This window comes from Calonectris borealis, chromosome 20, assembly GCF_964195595.1.
Source record: "Calonectris borealis chromosome 20, bCalBor7.hap1.2, whole genome shotgun sequence".
In the NCBI taxonomy this organism is placed as follows: Eukaryota; Metazoa; Chordata; class Aves; order Procellariiformes; family Procellariidae; genus Calonectris; species Calonectris borealis.
In genome coordinates, this window is record NC_134331.1 from 12,399,457 (window position 1) to 12,420,070 (window position 20,614).

General features: G+C 37.8%; 1 protein-coding gene and 1 long non-coding RNA gene across 5 annotated transcripts in view; both read right to left on the minus strand.

The window, feature by feature from the left end:
* The window catches only part of FOXK2 (forkhead box K2), a 48,536-nt gene that overhangs the window by 1,946 nt on the left and 25,976 nt on the right, over positions 1-20,614 (minus strand). For all 4 annotated transcript variants that reach the window (XM_075169843.1, XM_075169840.1, XM_075169842.1 and 1 more), the window contains exons 2-8: positions 10,371-10,565; positions 7,457-7,604; positions 6,867-7,013; positions 3,736-3,929; positions 2,723-2,898; positions 1,393-1,689; positions 938-1,147 (exon numbers count right to left, since the gene is read on the minus strand). In XM_075169843.1, the coding sequence (XP_075025944.1) occupies positions 938-1,147; positions 1,393-1,689; positions 2,723-2,898; positions 3,736-3,929; positions 6,867-7,013; positions 7,457-7,604; positions 10,371-10,565 (1,367 nt within the window). The remainder of the gene's footprint in view (positions 1-937; positions 1,148-1,392; positions 1,690-2,722; positions 2,899-3,735; positions 3,930-6,866; positions 7,014-7,456; positions 7,605-10,370; positions 10,566-20,614) is intronic.
* Positions 14,036-18,202, minus strand: LOC142091070 (uncharacterized). The gene is made up of 2 exons (XR_012676696.1): positions 17,652-18,202; positions 14,036-16,882 (listed from the first exon to the last, which is right to left on the minus strand). It is a non-coding gene; the product is annotated as an uncharacterized LOC142091070 (long non-coding RNA).

Sequence of the window (20,614 nt, forward strand, 5' to 3'; positions counted from 1 at the left end):
TATTTCACATGACTCTCAGCTCAATTCATACATCCCTTTTGACAAAAAAAGTGCATATGAAGTCTGACTGATAGCTTTTGCTTATGAAGCTGGAAATGAAGTGGAAGCAGACAACACTGACCTATAAATGTCAGTGATGGAAGTAGAGTAAAAAGGAGACAAAGCAGATAATTCACTCCATTAGAAATACTTTAGAGCAGAAATGTGTGTAATAAATTGATATAAGATAGCCTAAAACTATTTCCGTAAACGTATTTTTTGGCAAAAAAGCTACATCAGTATCAGATAACATCTCAAAGTGAAACTGTTAAAACAAGCTGGGTGCACCTGCAAAGCAAACCAAAACCGAACATTCTGTGAACAGGTGTGAATATATGAAAATTATTAAAAAGTACTGCTACCCAACTCAGACTGCTGAGTCTGAGGGGGGAAAGATGGTACTCAGACAAGAAGAATCTCAAAATCTTACAGAATTTTTGTCAATTTTAGTACAGGTTCAATAGAAACAGAATAAAAAGTAACAGTTCAAAAAGCCAACCCACAAGCAAGTTCTGTCTTGTTTTCCTGTTGGCTGGTTCTTGACAAATCATCTGGGGAGCAGTTACCATTTTAATGGCACTGTTTTACGGGAACTTCTTTTAAAACTTGTTTATATCCTGGGTTTAATGAGGAGGGAGGACAGGTTGTCACCACTAAGTACATCCCTATAATGACCACAAAGAGAATAAATAGCTGTTCAGGTAATCATCAATGAAGAGAAACACGTTCTTACCAACACGGAGGGAACAATCCCTTACAAGGCTGTAATCTAATTTTTTTGTAGAACTTAGTTTGTATAACTACGAAAGACACGAGAACAGAATTCAAAAATTCAGCACTGGTCACTGTGAGGTTTTAACATGTACAAAGCAACAGAATATCCTGATACAATACGTACCAGTGTTGCCCTGTCCTTGTATCGCAGTGGTGATAGGTACTATGTGCGTTCCGTTCTGCGTTACAGTTTTTATTGGTAGCTGGTGTTGACCTAGAGGTGCCTGTTGCACTATAGTAACTGTCTGTAAGGGTGTGGTCTGAGATGTCTGAATGATACGACTAGCAGCTCCTATTGTAGCATGACTAATAGCAGGTATAGGCTCCACTTTAACTGAAAAACAGAAGATAAAACACTGTTAAAAACAAGAACGTGTTTAAGAACCATTTGTTTTTAGTCAATCAACCCTCGGAGAAAAAGTATACCATTTTATTGCTAGCTCCAACATATCTGAGAAATTATGATGCAAAATCGTCAGTTTTAGCCAAACATTTCAAGCATTCATCTTGAAGTAAGTTTCAAATAATAATCCTTCTGTATAACGAGCTAGCAAAACAACTAACCCCACAGGCTCTCACCTTTTACTTCCTTGTGGTCTCCATTCTCTTGAGGTTCTACCTTGGGCTGGGTTACCATCGCAGCTTGCGTGACTACTGCCTGTCCAGCTACAGTGTAAGTGTTTGCTGGTGCTAATCCAGTCACATTTGTGACAGACACAGCTGGTATCTGGTGGACAACATGCACTGTCTGAACTACAGGCTGCTGGGATGTCGATGTTGTCACAGGAGTTGCAACAGTGTAGGTGACGGGTTTAATAGTTTGTGGTAGCTGCCGTTGTACAGTAATTAAAACTGGTTGGCTAGATAGAGGTGATCCTACCAAGAAAGAGATAAAAATTAGGCTGCCAATTTTAATTATTTCTTTTAAGCCAGTCATTCTTTTAAACTTAACACTAAAGCCTCAGAGGATTAACGACGTCCTTCACAAATGCCTGAATGATCCAAAAGATAAAATTGGACAATGAAGATCATGACACATGGCTATTCCAAGCCACATATTCAAGGTAAGTGTTGTATTAGCTCTTGGTAAGACCCATACACCATTTAGGCAAAAGACCCCCCCATCTCCTCCCAAACAGCTATACTACCAAAGCTATGTTTAGTACTCATTTAGTAAAATTCCCTTCCATAGAGGGGAAGATGTATGTGCTTCAGGTGTTGTGTGGAGCATGTCTGCGCTGGCAAAACTCTCAGCTTCCTAGGCTGGGGAAAGCCTGGTATCTCTGCTTAGGACCATGTTTGCCCTTGCCACAGAATGGTCACCAGCACTTCTGTAGTACCAGATTATCACCAAGAAAATGGATGTCAAAAGTATATGAGCTAAGGTAATTAAACAAATACATCCTTATCCCATCATGCCTTATGCTCTTTTTTTTTTTAATAGGAAAATTCTTATCACGCAAATTTATTCTTTCTCTCTATCCATTCAATTCTTTTTATCCCCACCTTTAAAAGGATGACATGACCACAGATGCGTGCAAGACATTTGCTTATTTCTGTAACCCATGTAAACTAAAGTTTTTGCATTTTTTCTCTAAACCAGAAAGAATATGTTTTGAAAGGAAGTGACAACTGTTACAAGACAGTACAGTCCTATACAGGACAGAAGCATAATCTCTGCTTAGTAACAAAGCGATCAAGGGTGCTGGAACAGCACACAGATAACAGTCCATATGTATGCAAACAGAATTTACTTGGCATGCTTACGTGTTTATCAAAGATTTGCTCTAAATGTCAAGAGGTTAAACATTTACCCTTTTTTTTGGTGTACATGTGAAGTCTTGGTAGTATTTATATATTAGCCCTCTCCCACCTCCAAGCCCCAAACGCTTATTTCAGGATTCCTCACCTGGGGCACTCTGTGCAAATCGTGCTTCTTGTATTACCGCTAGTTTTGGCTGGATAGCACTAGGCTCAGGTTCCATTGGGACTGGAGATCCTTCCCTGGACAGACTCTCGGGGGTCTGGACTCCACTGGAGTGTGCAGACAACACTCCAGAGTGATTAGGAGAAGCTGGGGCACTTCTGCATTTAAAAATGAAAGCAGCAGCTGATGTGTTTTAACTTCTGAACTGTGAAAGACTGTGACCTTCCTATAAAGAGACCATAACACACACTGCCCACAGGAGGGCACCTCTGCCTTCTGGCAAGCACAGTTACAACCCAAAGTGGTTTTGATGATCTTTTATAAAGCTTCTGTTAAACAGGGACAGAATATAAAAGCAAACTTCAGGTATAGTTAATGGAGAAGAAGTGGCTGGACGCCTTCTTAGGGAGACCCTCTAAACAATCTGTGAAACATGAACGTTTCTTCTGGTGGAGAAGAATGATGAGCAAATCTCAGTCTACAGGGCAAGTAATAAAGGATCTGCACCAGCAGAAAGGCCATAACTTTACAGAGGGAATAATTTAAACCCATGTATTTCCCCATCATGAATTCTGCTTGAACATTATCAAACTAAATACATAATTGTCATCCCTAAGTTCAATAAAATGGTAGCTGGTATTTGATAATTTTCTTTGCAAATAGTTTTAAAATGCAGTAGATGGCAGTTAGGAATTAAAATTATAATTCTGTAAAAAAAAAAACCACCAAACACCAAAGGTACAGCAAGGCTTGCTTACATTAATGATCTGATAGTTAGTTATGCAAACTGAGTCAGTTCTTTAACACTAACAACAAGCAATAAAAACAAGCCTAGTGTATGGGGCAGCCTCCTAGTAAATGATACAGAATTCAAATACTGAGTCTGGATGAAATTAAATTACTAAACTTGTGACTGTATCCAAAACTATCAAGTCTGTATCAGCCTGAAGATTAAACAACAGCCATAGTCTTTTTGTTCATCTGTTTTTCCTTACCTAGAAGAGAGTGGTCCCAGAGGGGTTCTAAAGCAAGGTACTCCCCTAGGCCGCCTTTTCCTAAAAGCCTGCTCTATTAATTTGCTTTCAGAGGCAGGGTCTATCCTCCAGAATGAGCCTTTGCCTGGTTCTTCCTGGGAACGTGGTACTTTGATGAAATAACGATTCAGAGAGAGATTGTGACGTATTGAATTCTATGGAACATAAAAAAATATGTAGAATTCATATAACTTTTCCAAGTCAGAATGTGGCCTACTGCAGCAGTTCGTACTATAGGAGACTCGGGGTTCAGCTCTTTAATTCCTTAATTCAACAGAACTCAGAGCACTATAAAGGCAGTGCCATAAACCTGAAAGGACTCTTGCATTTTTCAAATCTTTCCCAACAATTAAAAAATCCAGTACGCTAATGCGGCAATAACAGGAATCCCATTTAATTCTCTAATGAGAAATACGGTGATTGCAACAAACTGTTAGAACACAAACACTTGAGCATAACGCAGTGTAAAAAAAAAAAAAAAAAAACGAAGGAAAAATTATCAGTCTTCATACACCACCCTTCCCCAGGTGACAAAGAAAATGTCTGTTCATTCTAGGAGGGCCAGTAAAATACAGCATATACTGATTCTGATCTTATACGATAAACCTGTGACTGTTCCACAATACAGAAAGAAAAGGTTAAATTACATAAGTTCCAAATGCAGCTAGATTGTTGGGAGTTCACAGTCCAGTCTGTCTCAGCAAAGGAGCCAAGGATTTAGTGTGTCTAGAAAAACAACAAATGGCAGTAGGTCCCAAAACAGCTCTTCAGCGAGATCTTCGTTACTGAACTCTAGTTTGCACATTACTTTATCCTCACTTTGCTGTAACACACACAATTCTTTGATCAGAGAGATGCAGAAAACTGCTAACACCCTGAAGTGGTATCTATGCTTGGCTTTGCACGCTTTCTTTTTTTTTTTTTTTAAAGATATATAAACCCAAAATCTCTCTAAATATTATCACTGAACAAGAAGAAAATAAAGATAAGCATACATACTGAAATACTTGTGGGGGAGCAGGGGAAAAATGGAGAAAAAGCTTTACATTAACAAAAGCTCTTCAAAAATTTGCAAAACCAAATGCAAATCCTGCTCAAATGTCTGAGTTCATGACCCTGATGGCAAGTTTGGAAAACTTAAAGCAATGATAACCATGTATGGTTTCTTAAATGCAAACTGATGAAACCAGAAATGGTTTTCCCTGCCAAAAATTGAAACAGAACTAGAAAGATGCCAAGAACATGTTTATAAACTGTATTTATTTCTCCATATGCTAGAATAAAAGAGTAGATCCAAAAGTACCTGCTAAAATAAGTTCACGAAGAGGAGTCTTCAAGTCCTCAACAAAATGAGACCTTTATATAATAGAGGATATAAATACCTCAATACTACTTATTATGGTATAGGATTTGGATACTATACACATGTATGTACTCTATGTTTTGAATAATATAGCCTCAAATATTATTTAAAACATCTATCATATAAGTCACCCTAACTGTAATCTAATACCTGAAGGATAGAAGCTAGGAGAGCTATTCATACATGAGGTACACCTGTTAGTGTTATAGCAGTGCTTTATATGACTAGAGACTGAACAGCATCTAATTTTCAGCTTTTCCAATTATTTTTATAAATAGGTGCTAATTAATTATTCCAGAACATATTATGTCTGCTGTGTTTATCACCTTGGTTTTGTGAAGTATTATACATCTGAATACATACACTGTTCTAAGGCAGAATTCCTTGACCATGCATTACAATGTATGCGCATGTTTGGTTCCATGATGCTTACATAAAGAAGCATTATACACACAGATATTCAAGGTATTTCAGAATAGGGAGCAAAAAGCACATCAACATTTTTTAAACAGAATCTTGTTGCTAAAACAGATCTGTTAGTATGAGTGCGGCCAGGATTCTGCATTACTTATGCATGAAAGGGAAACAAAATTCTTAGAGACTTCCTCGCCACAACAGCAGCAAAGTCCTTTACTAGCCAAACCATAGCAAAAATCTAGGAACAGTTACATTCCCCAGCAACCTTGGAATTCCTCCAAGAGTGATTTAACTTTCATATAGGCCCTATGACAAGTAAGTATGTGATTAATATTTAAAATCTATCCCTCTACTGAGAAGGCATGTATTCTTTAGTCTTCTACTTGTACAGCAAGTAGAGTATTAACATTTCCTCACTTTTCCCCTCCCCCAGTCTCTCCAAATTTTACTTCCCTGAAAATAACTTCAGAGCATGCCTCTGTTGCAGATTATGACTGTAGTAAGCAGCAACACAGTGAAATTGATACTCCATGATCGACAGTGCAGTCTGAATGTTATATGGGCAAACTGGCCAGTCCTGCTAATTGTGCTCTTCTGTCCTTTGCTGAAACTAAAAACAGCACCAAAGGCATTGAACCTTTATGTGTATCTGGAAAGACTATGCCAGACTGATTCATACTCAGTTAGTCATCCTGGCAAATGCTGAGATTGGTCTCTTTAAAAATGAAAAGAAAGCAGAAATCAATTCTACAGAATTGAAGGGTTTGGTCTAACTCAGTACAGAAACGATTAAGTTCACAAATAGACTACGTTGCACAAATAGAAGAGGGCACATAATAGTGCAAGATAACAACAGATAACACACACTTGTTCCTTCACTGTATTGCATGGTCAAGATCACTGTTTTCAAACAAAACTGAACTTGTAACATTTAATATCTTAATTTTATCTCAAGATAACAATACGGATGTTTCCACAATCGTAAGTTACAGAACGCAACTACGTTCCTAGATAGCGTACATATGTTGAAATCCATAGTGCCAATTGTACTTTCCTTCCCCAAAAGTCTGTATGTATCCCTCCTAGAGATTTAGAGAATACCATTCCATGAATAAAACAACGTTTCAAATACAGAATAATGTAAATTGCCTGTTTTGCTGGAGAACTTACAATCAGGAAAAAGACAACATACTCAATTTGAAAAATTCTACTTATGAAGGGCTGTTAGGCTCACCAATTGACTTCTTATAACCCTTGATAGCTGCCAGTATTACTCACAACTAAAAAAAAACATTCCAGAAATCAATTTTACCTGCCAGCCCTTGTCTGCTGTCCTGTAGTATGGATAATTTTTAGTTATGTGCGTATAAATTCCATTTAGTGTAAGCTGCTTATCAGGTGCCATTGTAATTGCTTGTACTATTAACTGTGCATAGGAGTAAGGTGGCTTAGAGTCGTCCTGTACAAGAAAAAGAGAAGTCTGCATCAATAAACTTTAAAGATATACACACCCCTTTCTAAATTAAAAGTTAAAAAACACAATTAACTTTATTTAAGGCACTTCTGGACGACCAAAATCTTAAGGCAGAAAAGAAACTAAGCCAATTTTGCTCTTCTGACTAGCAGATTTTAAGATAATATTAAAAATTTGGAGAAACATAAACAATAAAGAATTTTCAACAGCCTATAAAGAGATATATAACTGAAAATACATACAGACCCTCCCCAAAGGGAAGAGAGGTCAAAATAAATCTCACATCTAACCACAAAAACCTACAAATTGTTTTTGAAGTCTGTAATGTTAAATTATGACTTTGCGCATATACTTTAGCAAACAAAATTTCAGAAGCCTTACATTCACTTAAGATGTAATTTATGGGTTTGATTTCAAACGATGTTTACCTTTGGGCTATCTCCACCCGATGCTTCCTTGTCATTTTCTGACTGTGAATTGTCAGCCATTAAATGTAGGTCAGATGGTATTACACGACTCATTTTGTACCCTGAAGAGCCTGCACCACGGGGGCTAGATGGGCAGGAATTTGCAGCACTGTAGAGCATAAAAAGAAGATCCTACTATTTTGTTATACAGTATATCACCACATTATGTCTAATCAAAAAGCTCTTATTGCAGAAAAGCCCACTACCAGAGCTTCTCGACTACAGTTAAGGGTCTGTCAGTATTTCCATTATAAACCCCATCTTCCAAGCCTTTCTAACTCATCCATGGGAATTAAAATCACTGCAGGAAGAAACCTGTCAAATGAAGCTCAGGCTTTCCTCCTCAAAGGAAAAAGGATTAACTGATTTATTAGGTTGTATTGTATTTGCGTCAGATTTGCCAACAGAAAAGTCCACTTTAACTACATAAGCAACCACAAATTTTAAGACACTCGTTTGAAACAAGAAACACATCTTGCACAAAATTTCTGCCATATGCTTATATTCAGTCTGCTCAAAAAAGATCATCTCTCCTGTGCAGTATTTTTGCACATTTGAGAAAATACAGCAAGCAGTGAGAGAAAAAAAGTTTTGATTCTCATTCAAATCTAAATCAACATTATTTTAAGTGTTCATAGGTATGTGCATATACATACACACACATATATATGTATAAAAATCATCAACTTACTATAAATGGGATGCATCAGCACTGACTCATTTAACTTAACGCAGTATTAGGCCAACAGAGCAGATACATTGCTAGAAAGCAAAAAACAGTGCCAAACAAACGAACGAAGTGACTCTTGATACCTCGTATTTTGCATCACAGAAAACCAAAGATAAAATTACATATAATTTCACTGTAACATCTTTCCAACGGTGGTCCCTCTGCCTCGCACAAAGGACCACAGCTGCACAAAGCCAGTTTTCTTCTCCAATTTCCATTCAGCCAACAGGAAAGAGACGGTCAGTGGGTGATGTCTGTCCCCTTCCCCCAAAAATAATTTTGGCAGTTCTCTACAAGGATGCATACTTCTCAGCAATTCATACTGATAACTGATTTCAACACAGTCCTCAGAAATTCCAAAAAAGTTAACTAAAAATTAGAATGACAAAGCCTGCTGTGCCCCCAGAACCAGCCTTATCTCTAAAGACAATCTTTAACCTAACTTGAATCTGTAGTTCAAAACATCAAGTAGCAAATAAAGCTAGAGAATGTTATTTAGATTTATACAATAAAGCTCTAACAAATTTACATCTGCCAAGTTTTCTCTGGCTGCCTGGCCTCTCAAGTTTTTTGCACCTCCCTTTTTATGTACAGAAACAAGGCAGACACTGTAGATTAGGCAATATATATATATAAAAAATTCTTCCAAGTTTCACATCACAAGAAATCCACCAACAATTTGCTACTAGTGATATACTATACAAGGGAGATTGGATTTTTTAAGTGTTGTATGGAAGAATCCTTGATTAGAGCCAAAACGTGTAACTAATTTATTTTTTTAAATATAGGTCATTGCTGTTCTATGTTTTCACATATCAGCTGACAACATCCCTCTACTGTGCTCACTTTAGCATATATTGACAAAGCGACACATATGGTATAATCAAAGCAAGTTTACAAGTCTTCTACAAAACAGGATGATTTGAAGAGAAACTGTCAAGCTTTGCTCTCAAAATAGACTCAAAACTGTCATCTTTTTTTTTTTTGTAATAAACTATACTCAACAGGTGCATGAAAGCCCTGAAGAGAATTACAAAATTCATAGAGAGGCAAAGACTGTGGTGATATATGTGGTATTATCTGAAATATTTATGAGCTGTTCTGTCATTTCTTGGGCAAGACATATTTTCCCTGAATTTTAATAAGAAAGCAAACCTGTTATACAGTCAAGTCTAGATCTCTTTTCTCTCTACTTCCACCATTTATATAGATCTCATTGAACACTACAATATTGAGATCAAGATCTCGGCAAGCATGAAACAAGTCAATTATCTTTACATTCAAATTTCATTAACAAGATCTACATTTTTTAAAAATCAAGCATTAACAGTCCTTCACACAAGTGAAGCTACAGGAAGTGAGAGGGGAAGAAAAAACTTCCAGAAGTACGTATGTGACTTTGAAACACAACGTTCAGTGCCTTTAAATTAATTTTTGCTCCTGAACTTTCTATGAATTTTAAAAATTGTATCTAAACTAATTTTACCAGTTTGTGAGGACAGTTCGCTTTGAGTTTGGTCCCAAATAACAAGTCAGACAATGGCTACAATTACCAAATTAAGCAGCACAGCAAGTAAAAAACCCAGATTAACCTCCCCTGCAGAAGACTTCCCTACACTAAACTCTGTATCTTACACTGTATTTTAAGTAAAACATCCGTTTACTTCCAGCAACGACTAATCAATAACAGATCTTCTGGAGTAAGAGATCAGCCTATTTTCCACACAAAGGATAACCAAAAAACATTTTTTCTGATGATAAACTTCAGGGGGACAGTGACTACCAGAATGTTTAAAAATGGTATAATTTAGACTTATCTCATTTAAAGTGTTGCCATAAGTATGCAAGAGTAAAAAGCAATCTAAATCATCTGGAATGCAAGAAAAAGATATGCTCCTTTGCTGTTCTAAGAATGCCAGGCTCCTGAGCAAACTGTTACACATTTAACATGTTAAATTTGAATATTAAAGGCTGTTCATGCAACTATCTTACTAGTTAGCAGAACTGTGGTTTTCTCCAAGGCAGGTAATGCTGAGCTTCGACTGAACTTTTACCACAGAAGAAAAATACTTAAAATGAATTAGAAAGTTGGTTGCAGTCTGTAACCATACATTGCCCTATATCCAACCTGCAGGGTTTAAATACCTGATAGTTCCTGTGGGAGAAGGGAGAGGGCTGATCAGGTGAGCCATGTTGTCTGGAATGTTTATTGTTAAGGGAGAGATCTGGGGTTGCACAGGCTTCACTGGGGACTCCGGGGCCTCCTGTTTTTCTCTCTTCTCATTGGACAGAGCTGTGAATGTTATCTTGATGTTTGTGCTGGGAAACCTGAAAGTACAGCTGAAAAGTAAAAAAACAAATGTATAAGCCACTTGTTTACAGAACGTAAGATTTTCTGCGTAACTTGCATGTATCGACTAACCTTATTTAAAAATAAAAAGGTATGGTATCTTATGTAATTACCTGTAACCATCTTCATTTTACAGATCATACAGAAAGATCAATGTGACCAGAAAAAGATCACTTGCATCACTGTAGGACTCTGGTTGCTCATTATTATGTACTGGGTTTTTTGTCCACTAGTGTCGTGCATGAGTGGTTTAGAGGCCGCTTAAAGAATCACCGTCAAAGATATTAGCAGAAAGTGATTTTAATAGAGATTTATAAAGGTGCGACCTAATAGAATTCGATGGCAACAGGCGGCCCAGATCAACAAGTGGCCTAGGGAAGAAAGGGGGGGGTATGAATGCACCACCACAACTAGGCAATAAGAAATCTAACCAGCGAATGACCATTGCAAGCAACTTTAAAATTTGGAAAGAAATATAAGCAAATGCAATTCTTTGTAACAAGGGCAGTTTATGTGTTGTCCTAAATTTCTTGAGTTTCATCCTGATCTTGCAACTATCCCTAACGGAAGTACTATTTTGAAGACAAAAGACTATTATTTTATGATGCCAAAGAACGGCTTCGGCAAATGAACAAGTAAGTCCACGATATCAAAATTAATCAGGAGCATAAATGTTGGACAATTTGAGGTCTACTCAGTTTCATACACTGGTCTAACTAAAAGATTTGGTTTATTTTCTCTTAAAATACTTATTAGACACATATCAATCCTAATTCTGACCATTTACAGAGTATAGTGGTGTTGTAGTGCTACATTCAAATATCTTTTTTCAGAGCTGAATTTAAGAGCCAATTTCAATAAATTGCCCATTTTCATAAATTACCAAAGATTGCACGCCCAAATTTAAAGACTAATGACAAATTAACAATGTGCAATTGTTTAAAAATTTGGAAAATAAAATACAATGAATACACCTTTGAGCATTTTCCTTTCTACATCTCTGTATATAGCATTTAGAAGTTAACCCAATTAAACAGAACAGGCTATTTATAACTTCTCAGTAATTAAACAGATTGAGCAAACAAGAAACTTAATTTTCTCTCAACAAAAACATCTATAAAAATACAGTTCAAATAACTTTACTATCTCCTCTTTCTTAAGCTGTTAGACTACACTCAGCACTAAACCCACAATTATATTTATACACCTCTTCCACATGATGGAAAGGACTTTCCAATGACACAATACCCAGAAACAAACCTTAGAAAATGTTTTTTGGGTTTTTTTTTTTTTTTAAGTGATTCTAGGTAGATTTAGTTTTATAAAGAAAGGAAACAACAGCAGGCCGGAACAGGCCTAAGAAATGTAGCTATGAATGCAAGATACAGACTGTAAACAAAAATGATCATTTCTCTGGAAAAATGTATTAAACATAAAAGTGATACAAGAATTGGAAGGAACACTCAGCTGTTGAGTAGCCTTAAAAACACTAACTCTCATGTGTTTTGGTTTTTATTTCTTAAAATTATTCTAAGGATATTTATAGAACGAAGATGGTATTCGATTTTCACTACGTTTCTTGCCACATGCACCACAGTGATTCTTTTTTCCTACAATACACACCCAAGGATCAGGAAAAAGAAAAAGAATTGACAATGACCTTCCTTTTCTCTCAGTCTTACTTCTCAGTATGGACCATGTCCGAATTTAACAGACGACCTATTTCTGAAACATGCTCAATGTACTAAATTAGGAACAGAATCTATGCCAAAAAAACGCACATGCATTTCAGCAAGAAAGTTAAATGGACCAATTTCTGGGTTGGTTTGGGTTTTTTTTTTAGTATCTTCAGTAACAACTCATTTCTTTGCTTTTTCCAGTAGAAAGTATTTTTGTTTTAGCGACAATTGAAAGAGATCTCAGCTGTTTTGCTAATAAAAATGTTTTCTAAACATTTCAGTTAATCAGCAACAACGACAACACTATTCCTCAGTGTACACAAACAGGCTAGCCAAAGGCATCCTTTTTGCTAAAGATGAAATAAAAATCCCCATAAGAAAGTGAACAAAAATATGTTTGACATAGAGACAGGTTTAAATTTTAGTCACCTGCTCTATATATTTTATGAGGCTACTCCATACTTGCAAATTTAACTTAATGCTTTTCAGACCAAACTTATTTCAACTTAAGAAAAACAAGGGAACAACTGGACATAGCTTTCAATGCTCATTCACTGGTTAGATTTCTTATTGCCTAGTAAAAAAAACCCAGTACATAATAATGAGCAACCAGAGTCCTACAGTGCTGGGGTGGGGCAGGGGTAGGTCTTCACAACTTGGACACAAGTACCAGAAATATGGAAACACATAAAAAGTATACTTGACAATTCCTCCAATATTCCATGTAAGTATGCATATTAAAACATCTTCCTCCTTACATTACTGCACTACCTTACAGCATTATCTGCCCTGTGGGCATCTTTTGCAAAAAAGGTAAGGGCAGCTTACTCAGGTAAGACTAAAGCACAGATTTCGAAGTATAGCAGAGACACGGTGCTCTCAAGTGTCATTTAAGTTGGGGATTAGGTTGGACTAATTAAGGGTACTGTATAGGTTATAAATGTGCCAAACAAACTTGGAACTTATAGTCAGGAACTATATTAAAACCTAAAGGTTACAGTTTACAACATTTCACATGCTGAGCTTGAAAGGATGGCATTATTAAGGAAGACACAATATACTTACAAATCACTATCTGGTTAGAACATGCAGACACCTGATTATCATCAAAAGACCACATCTGTCAATTGATTCATATTTGTAAACAGATTTTTTTTTTAATAGAAGCATATTTTTCATAGCTGGAATTCAGCCAAAAAGCAGAATAAAGAGTGTATATTAACCAACAGATTTTCTGAATAAATTGCGTTAATGCAAACATATTACATTTACTTCCAAAATCAAAGTAAGGAACATGTTCTAATTTGATCAGAATCAAGTTGGTTTTGGCATATTCTTTAGTTATACAATGAACTAAACAAAAACCACAGCACGCCCAGAGGGAGAGACCTGATCAAACATTTAGTCTACAGCAAGCTGAATTTGATTTTACTCACTGTTTAAAGTGTTTACAATAGTTTCATGATGTGCTACCACAGGACGGTTGCTATAGAAGAAACTCATCTATACAACCCACTTAAAAAAAAAAAAAAAGGAAAGAAAAGAGAGTAGTTTTGCAAGCTGTCACTCTATACCTCACCTACTCAACTAACTACCATTCTTCCTTTATAGGGTGATGTCATTCAGAGTAGGAAATCAAATAGAGACACCAAGATTGATCCAACAGATTCCTAAAAACAAATGTTTACAAAACATCCGTGCTTGAACAGTTATATGATGAAAAGTGTGTTAGGTATTTAAGTGATGAAAACAAATAGCACTATTTAGCTGACGTGCCGACATTCTATTTTATGTATTTCAAACAACTATTCACAGCATCCACACTTCAGTAATTTGGTATGTTTATTGATTACGACGAGTACTTGGCATTGTGCTTTCTACAGGGCATCACACAGGAGGACAGACCAGTGTGCGATCTAACAGCACATGTGTCACAATCAAAATGCAACTCATGATCCTAATTATTCTTTTTTTAAAAGTTCATTCTGGGTTGACTACTGGAAAACAGACAAGAAGCATCAAATCATTTCAAAATATTTCCTAGAAAACTCTTACTATCTCTACAGCTCCCAGCAAAACGGAGATGCGCTGATCTAGGCACTACCTCTAAAGAGTTTAGCAACTTTGTAGGATTCCAGATAAGTGTCTTGTGGGAAAATGTGCAAAATCTAGTTTTGTCACATCTGTATTTCTAATATTTTCTGACTTCCCCTCAGCGGTTCTGTCTGTACTGCAGGGAAAAGCTAATTATACACTTGTAATTCTGCCTATATGAAAATACCATTTGATTGAAAATGAGGAATTCCGTCCTGTCTCCATCTGGGGAGCCAAAACACAGAAGTAGGAATTCAATTTCCTCCCTGTACGTAAACCCTGCTATGACACTCAGTGCCTCAGTATCCTTTGAATTATCCCATTTTAATTGTCTTTTAAGAACCAGTACAGAAATTGGACAGAAGCTGCCATCCTACTGTTCTTTTATCAGCACCTCCAGATTTTACATTCGGATAGATTACAGGGGTTCAGCACCAATAATCCCCTAAGTCATGGTAGTTACAACTGTACAGTTCAATTCTTTTACACTGACTACGGCACTGAACACCAGCTAACTTAAGGATCTGCCTTTTTTTTAAACAGATCTAAAAGAATAACAAGGTGAGAGTTTCCAAACTCTTGTTGATTTACTGAGAGCCAAGGAGAGCTTCAACTTTTTACATTAAAAAGGTAAGACTCACAAAAAAGAACCTAGTCAGCACCTGGGAGATTGCTTTTGTTCATTTTTGACTTCAAATACTTTAAACACAAGCATGGGCAACAGTGTAACTCACCTCAAAGAGAAACTGAGGTAATTAACAACACCTGGACCACTAAACAGATCTTTTTCAACTTAGGTTTCCTCTGACAGTACAGCTGGCCAAAATGATGCTATTCAGACTTTCTTCTCCTCCCCTATTTTGATCAGTGAACTAACAAAAAAACATGGAAATCACTGCACTTCTAGGTATGTCCTCCCTTCCATGGAAAGGAGATTTGAAACTAATCCTTTCTCTAATTCCTCTTATCTATCTACTTACAGTCTTTCCCCATCACTCCAGCAAAAATGATCCTCATGGCCAATTAATTTATTTATACTTCTGGTAGAAGATATGCACACTTTAAAGCTTAAGTCACCAGTAAGATACTACAGTGCACGTTTCCAAGCCCACTTGTGATTCAACTGTATTTTAAAAGTCAAGCAAAAATTGATTTTTTACATCATTCAGATAGAACCATGGAGAAATTGAGTTTGGAAGGGACCTCTGAAGGTGTCTAGCCCAATCTCCTGCTCACAGCGGGGCTAACTTCCAACTTAAACCAGGTTGCTCAGGGCCTTGCCTAATCAAATTCTGAAGCCTTCCAAGGACAGAGTTGGGCAATTCATTCCTGTAATTAGCCACTTAACAGTGAAGTGTTTTTCTCATTTGTCCAGGTATAAATTCCTCAGTTGCAACTTGCTACAGCTGCTCGTCCTCAAACTGTGAGCCTCTCAGTACAGCCTGGCTCCATCTTTTCTATGACCAACCCTTTAGGCAGGGGAAGACTGCAATTAGATCCACCACTGGGCTCCTCCGGGGCGGGGGGCGGAAATCGAGGTCCTATAGCCTCTCCTCATATGCCATGTGCCAGTTCCCTAAGCATCTCAGCAGCCCTCCCCTCACCTCTCCAGTTTGTCATCAGTTTTGTTTGTATGGAGGGCCCAAAATCACCCAGTACGAGGCCGGTCTCCATGATCACAAGGGTGCACTGCTGAAACACATACAACCTCCTCTCCCCCGGGATGCCCCATCCCTCCTCTGCAGAGCTGCTCCCCAGTCAGTCATTCCCAGCCTTCACCCACCCCAGACGCAGGATTTTACATTTGTCTTTGCTGAACTTCACAAGGTTCCTTTCAGTCCATTCCTCCAGCTTGTCAGTCCCTCTAGATGACAGCCCTGCCCTCCAGCATATTAACCATTCCCCACCCCCATTATCTGTGACCTGCGACGGGTACTCTCTGTCCCATATCCCAGGTCACTGATGAACAACAGCACTGACCCCAATTCTACAGGGTTAGAAAGCCACACAAGGGTACCACTGCCTCTGCGTCGTTCTACCTAACATCTGTAAATGAAATCTAAGACCAGCGTGTCAAAACTGGGCGGCATTCAAGCATCCATGGGAATACGGTACTTGGAAATTACAATTTGTATGACTTCCTGCTAATGGGTAAGTTTCAGTGTGAAAGAACACGGACCGCAATTTCATCTTTTCTCCATTTGCTGCTTCATTTGTTATTGATTTCATCACAATGGATTATTAGGAAATTAATTATAAATTAAACTAGATCTAGCTATTGTTTTTTAACCTATTTTTAAACAAGCAAGGCTTAAAAGATGAGTCTTTACAAAAACAAACTAGAAATACCACGAAGGTAAAAAAAGCTCAACAAATACAATTACATATAATTTCAGCCTTTGTCAAGTCTGTGTATTGTGCCTTCATGTCCTGAGAAAAAGGTGCATCTCTACAGAAAGAGCTGAGCTTGGTTCCCCTCACAGATCAAACTGACACATGCAAAACACTAGGAAACCTGTAAGAAGTGCCAGGTCCTGCACTTCGGCCACAACAACCCCAGGCAACGCTACAGGCTTGGGGAAGAGTGGCTGGAAAGCTGCCCAGAGGAAAAGGACCTGGGGGTACTGGTTGACAGCCGGCTGAACACGAGCCGGCAGTGTGCTCAGGTGGCCAAGAAGGCCAACGGCATCCTGGCCTGTATCAGAAATAGTGTGGCCAGCAGGAGCAGGGAGGTGATCGTGCCCCTGTATTCGGCACTGGTGAGGCCGCACCTCGAATACTGTGTTCAGTTTTGGGCCCCTCACTACAAGAAGGACATGGAGGTGCTGGAGCGTGTCCAGAGGAGGGCAACGAAGCTGGTGAAGGGCCTGGAGCACAAGTCTTATGAGGAGTGGCTGAGGGAACTGGGGTTGTTTAGCCTGGAGAAGAGGAGGCTGAGGGGAGACCTCATCGCGCTCTACAACTACCTGAAAGGAGGTCGTAGCGAGGTGGGTGTTGGTCTCTTCTCCCAAGTAACAGCGATAGGACGAGAGGAAATGGCCTCAAGTTGCGCCAAGGGAGGTTTAGATTGAACATTAGGAAAAATTTCTTTACTGAAAGAGTGGTCAGGCCTTGGAACAGGCTGCCCAGGGAAGTGGTGGAGTCACCATCCCTGGAGGTATTTAAAAGACGTGTAGATGAGGCCCTTAGGGACATGGTGTAGTGGGCATGGTGTGTTGGGTTGACGGTTGGACACGATGATCTTAGAGGTCTTTTCCAACCTGTATGATTCTATGATTCTATGATTCTAAGAAGAGATGCAACTCCACATCTTGGAGATACCTGAATTAAGTAACTTCTGTTAACCTGGAGAAAAGCAACAATTCCCATGCCAAGGAGAAACTGGCTGCTTCACTCAGCCTACCTTTTTCCAAAAGAAACAAAATTACATTTTTTAACTTCCTCTTCTGAATTTTATACCAAAAGGTTTCTGATTGTTCAAGACCAAGAGCAGGCATACTAAATTATTCATATCCAGAATTTATTTTTAAGACTTTGGGCTGTGTTTAACTGAACTGCAAGTCAATACTGCAGTCCATTTCCATAATAGAATCATTATCTTTAGACCTAAACAGAATCAACAAAACTAAAACTTATTAAAAAGACAAACTGAACTGAGCTGCTTCAAAGCAGAGTCAAAAAATTTTAAGGTAATCTTAAAGTATCCAACAGTTAAAAATCTGGGTTTCCAAACTAATAATGAAGGTAGATATATAAATCCGTCCAAATAGTCACAATATTAAATAGCCACCTGAAAACTCCAGCACTAAATGATTCCCAATAAAGTATAGGTTATTAGAAAAACATTACACAATTTTTTGACTCTTTAAGCACAAATAACTCTTCAGAGATTTGTTTTACAAAGTCTTTTCTAGGATTACATAAAAAAGTGCTGCTGTAAAACTTACTCATAACAAGAAAAATGCTAAGAGTATAGGAAATTTTATAATGGATACACTGAAAAAGGGTGATCCAGTATACTGTAACACTAATCAGATTATAATTATTTTCTTATTGTCCGAAACAGAGAGAACTTTCTCAATGGGCAATTTTTTATACAGCTGCTTGTTCATCTACATGAGGTATAACCTTGTGCTCCTATCAGAAATTTTAGCTTTAACATTATATTTGTATAACTTTCTATATTATTGGTAATAGAAGAAAGGAGGATCCACTTTTCTCTATCGAGGGGGGGGAGAGATAAAAAAAATTACTTCTAAAATTTATATTAAAGAAACATAAAGCCCAACTCCTCTACTAGCTTTTTAAAACGTAAGTTTTCAATGCTCTTCTGCTTGCAGTTGACCACACCCTGTACAGCAATGTGAGAAACCACCCGAGCAGGAACACGGCATCACTTCCTACAAGTACCTGTACACACACACACACATTGTATTAGGATGGATTCCTCCTCCTCCCTGCCTCCACAGTTTTAAACTAAGTCTTGATTTGGCTAAATTACCATAAATTTACATTCATTTATGTTTGGCCATTACTAGTAAGGACACTTCTAGAGGTTACCCAAAAAGCACCTGCCCTTTAAAAAGTGGCAGCTTTTTCCTCTGGGGAGTGAATCATGACCTCATGTGTGTTTCCCTTAATTCTCTGTATCCTTTGCAATTGATTTCTGTTGACCAAAGATCAATAGTTGCAAAGTCATGTCCTCCACAAACAGAAAATGTGAGGGCTCTATAGCAAGCTCGACCTCCAATACCATAAGGAACAAAACACCCTCAGATTTTTAAACCAGCAATTAGACTTTTTATTCTGAGCACTGGGCATGCTTTTCACAAGTATTTTTGTGTTTTTCCAGGTGTGCCATCACTGTCTACACAGTGACATAAAGCAGTATGAAAACACATCCTAAAGAAAAAGATGACTGATCTATCTATACACTCAGACGTCTTAAGATTCAAAAGCAAAGATCTATGCATCATCCGAAGTGATGAAATATTGCTGTAGCCTCATGTTAATTCAAGTTGGCCAATAAAACACTTTTACCAAATTCTAAGCAAACGTTGGAAATATGACCTAGTTGTAAATTAATGGCTCCCCCACAGGAAACCTGGGTTACACACTTCCCCGCTCATGTTTTAGCAAGTGCATAAGAAGTATGTGAAGTTGTTGGTATTCATTACAGGAATGGTGCTAACCCGCTTTCGGAAGGATCTGGAACAAGCCTGTCTGCGTCAAAAAATGATCCTATGACAACAGAATATTGATGACGACAACAGGAACATTCCTGAACCACAAGCAGCAAATACAAACTGAGTAATAAACACATGTTCTCGTTTGAAATGGTGTTCAATTCTTCTTTCCCACTTAGAAAGCTAACTTCATAAGAAACAGTGCATTTTTAACCCTGTGCTCACAACAATTTCTCTAAGGGCATTTAAGAGTCGATACTGAAAAAGACATGTCCTGAAGTTGTTCAACTACAGCAAATTTTGCTGCAAATGTAAATGATTCTATTAACAACTTAAAGCTGATCTCACCCCTCCCCTGCATTATTACGCTACAGAAACAAGCATTAACGAAAGTGCTATTACAAACAGTCAGAGATTTCATTGTCTTTATATACTAACCACACAAACATTGGTATTGATCAGCTGCAAAAACATTTAGGCTATCCTACAGTCATGGAAATGTGCTATGGTTAATTAAAAATACATATCGCAAAATCACAAATTCCCACTGCATTCTCCTTTTTTCTTAAAGGGTAAAATATTTAAACCAGCAAGAAGAAAAAAAAACAAAACAAACCCCAAACCAAAACCTAAAGAAATTCAATACAGTAGCCCTGCACAGGCTGCAGGAACTGAGAAAGAAATTGGCCTGCAGGCAAGAATGTAGGCAGCAGTTACTGTAGAAACCAAGCTCTTCGATGCTTTTCTCTAAGCAAAAGAAAGACACAAAAGAGCTGGAAAACAGCGATCGATGGGAAGCAGCTTATAAAGCTGCTTGTCACATCTGCTGCAGGAAAACCAGACACTAATTCATTAAAACTGCTCATGTAATGCCTCTGGAATTTGAGGCTCCCCAGCCCGTGAATACAAAAGAAACTCCGCCTATGGAAACACTGCATTTTCGGGTATTTAGCATCTCTGTACACAAAAGCCGTATGCAGAGTCAGGTTGTGTGGTCTCTATCCCTAAATTTTGTTCTAAACTATAAAAACAAATTAAAATTTGTCCAAAACATTGCGTGCCTCTATCTTTGCCAAATTT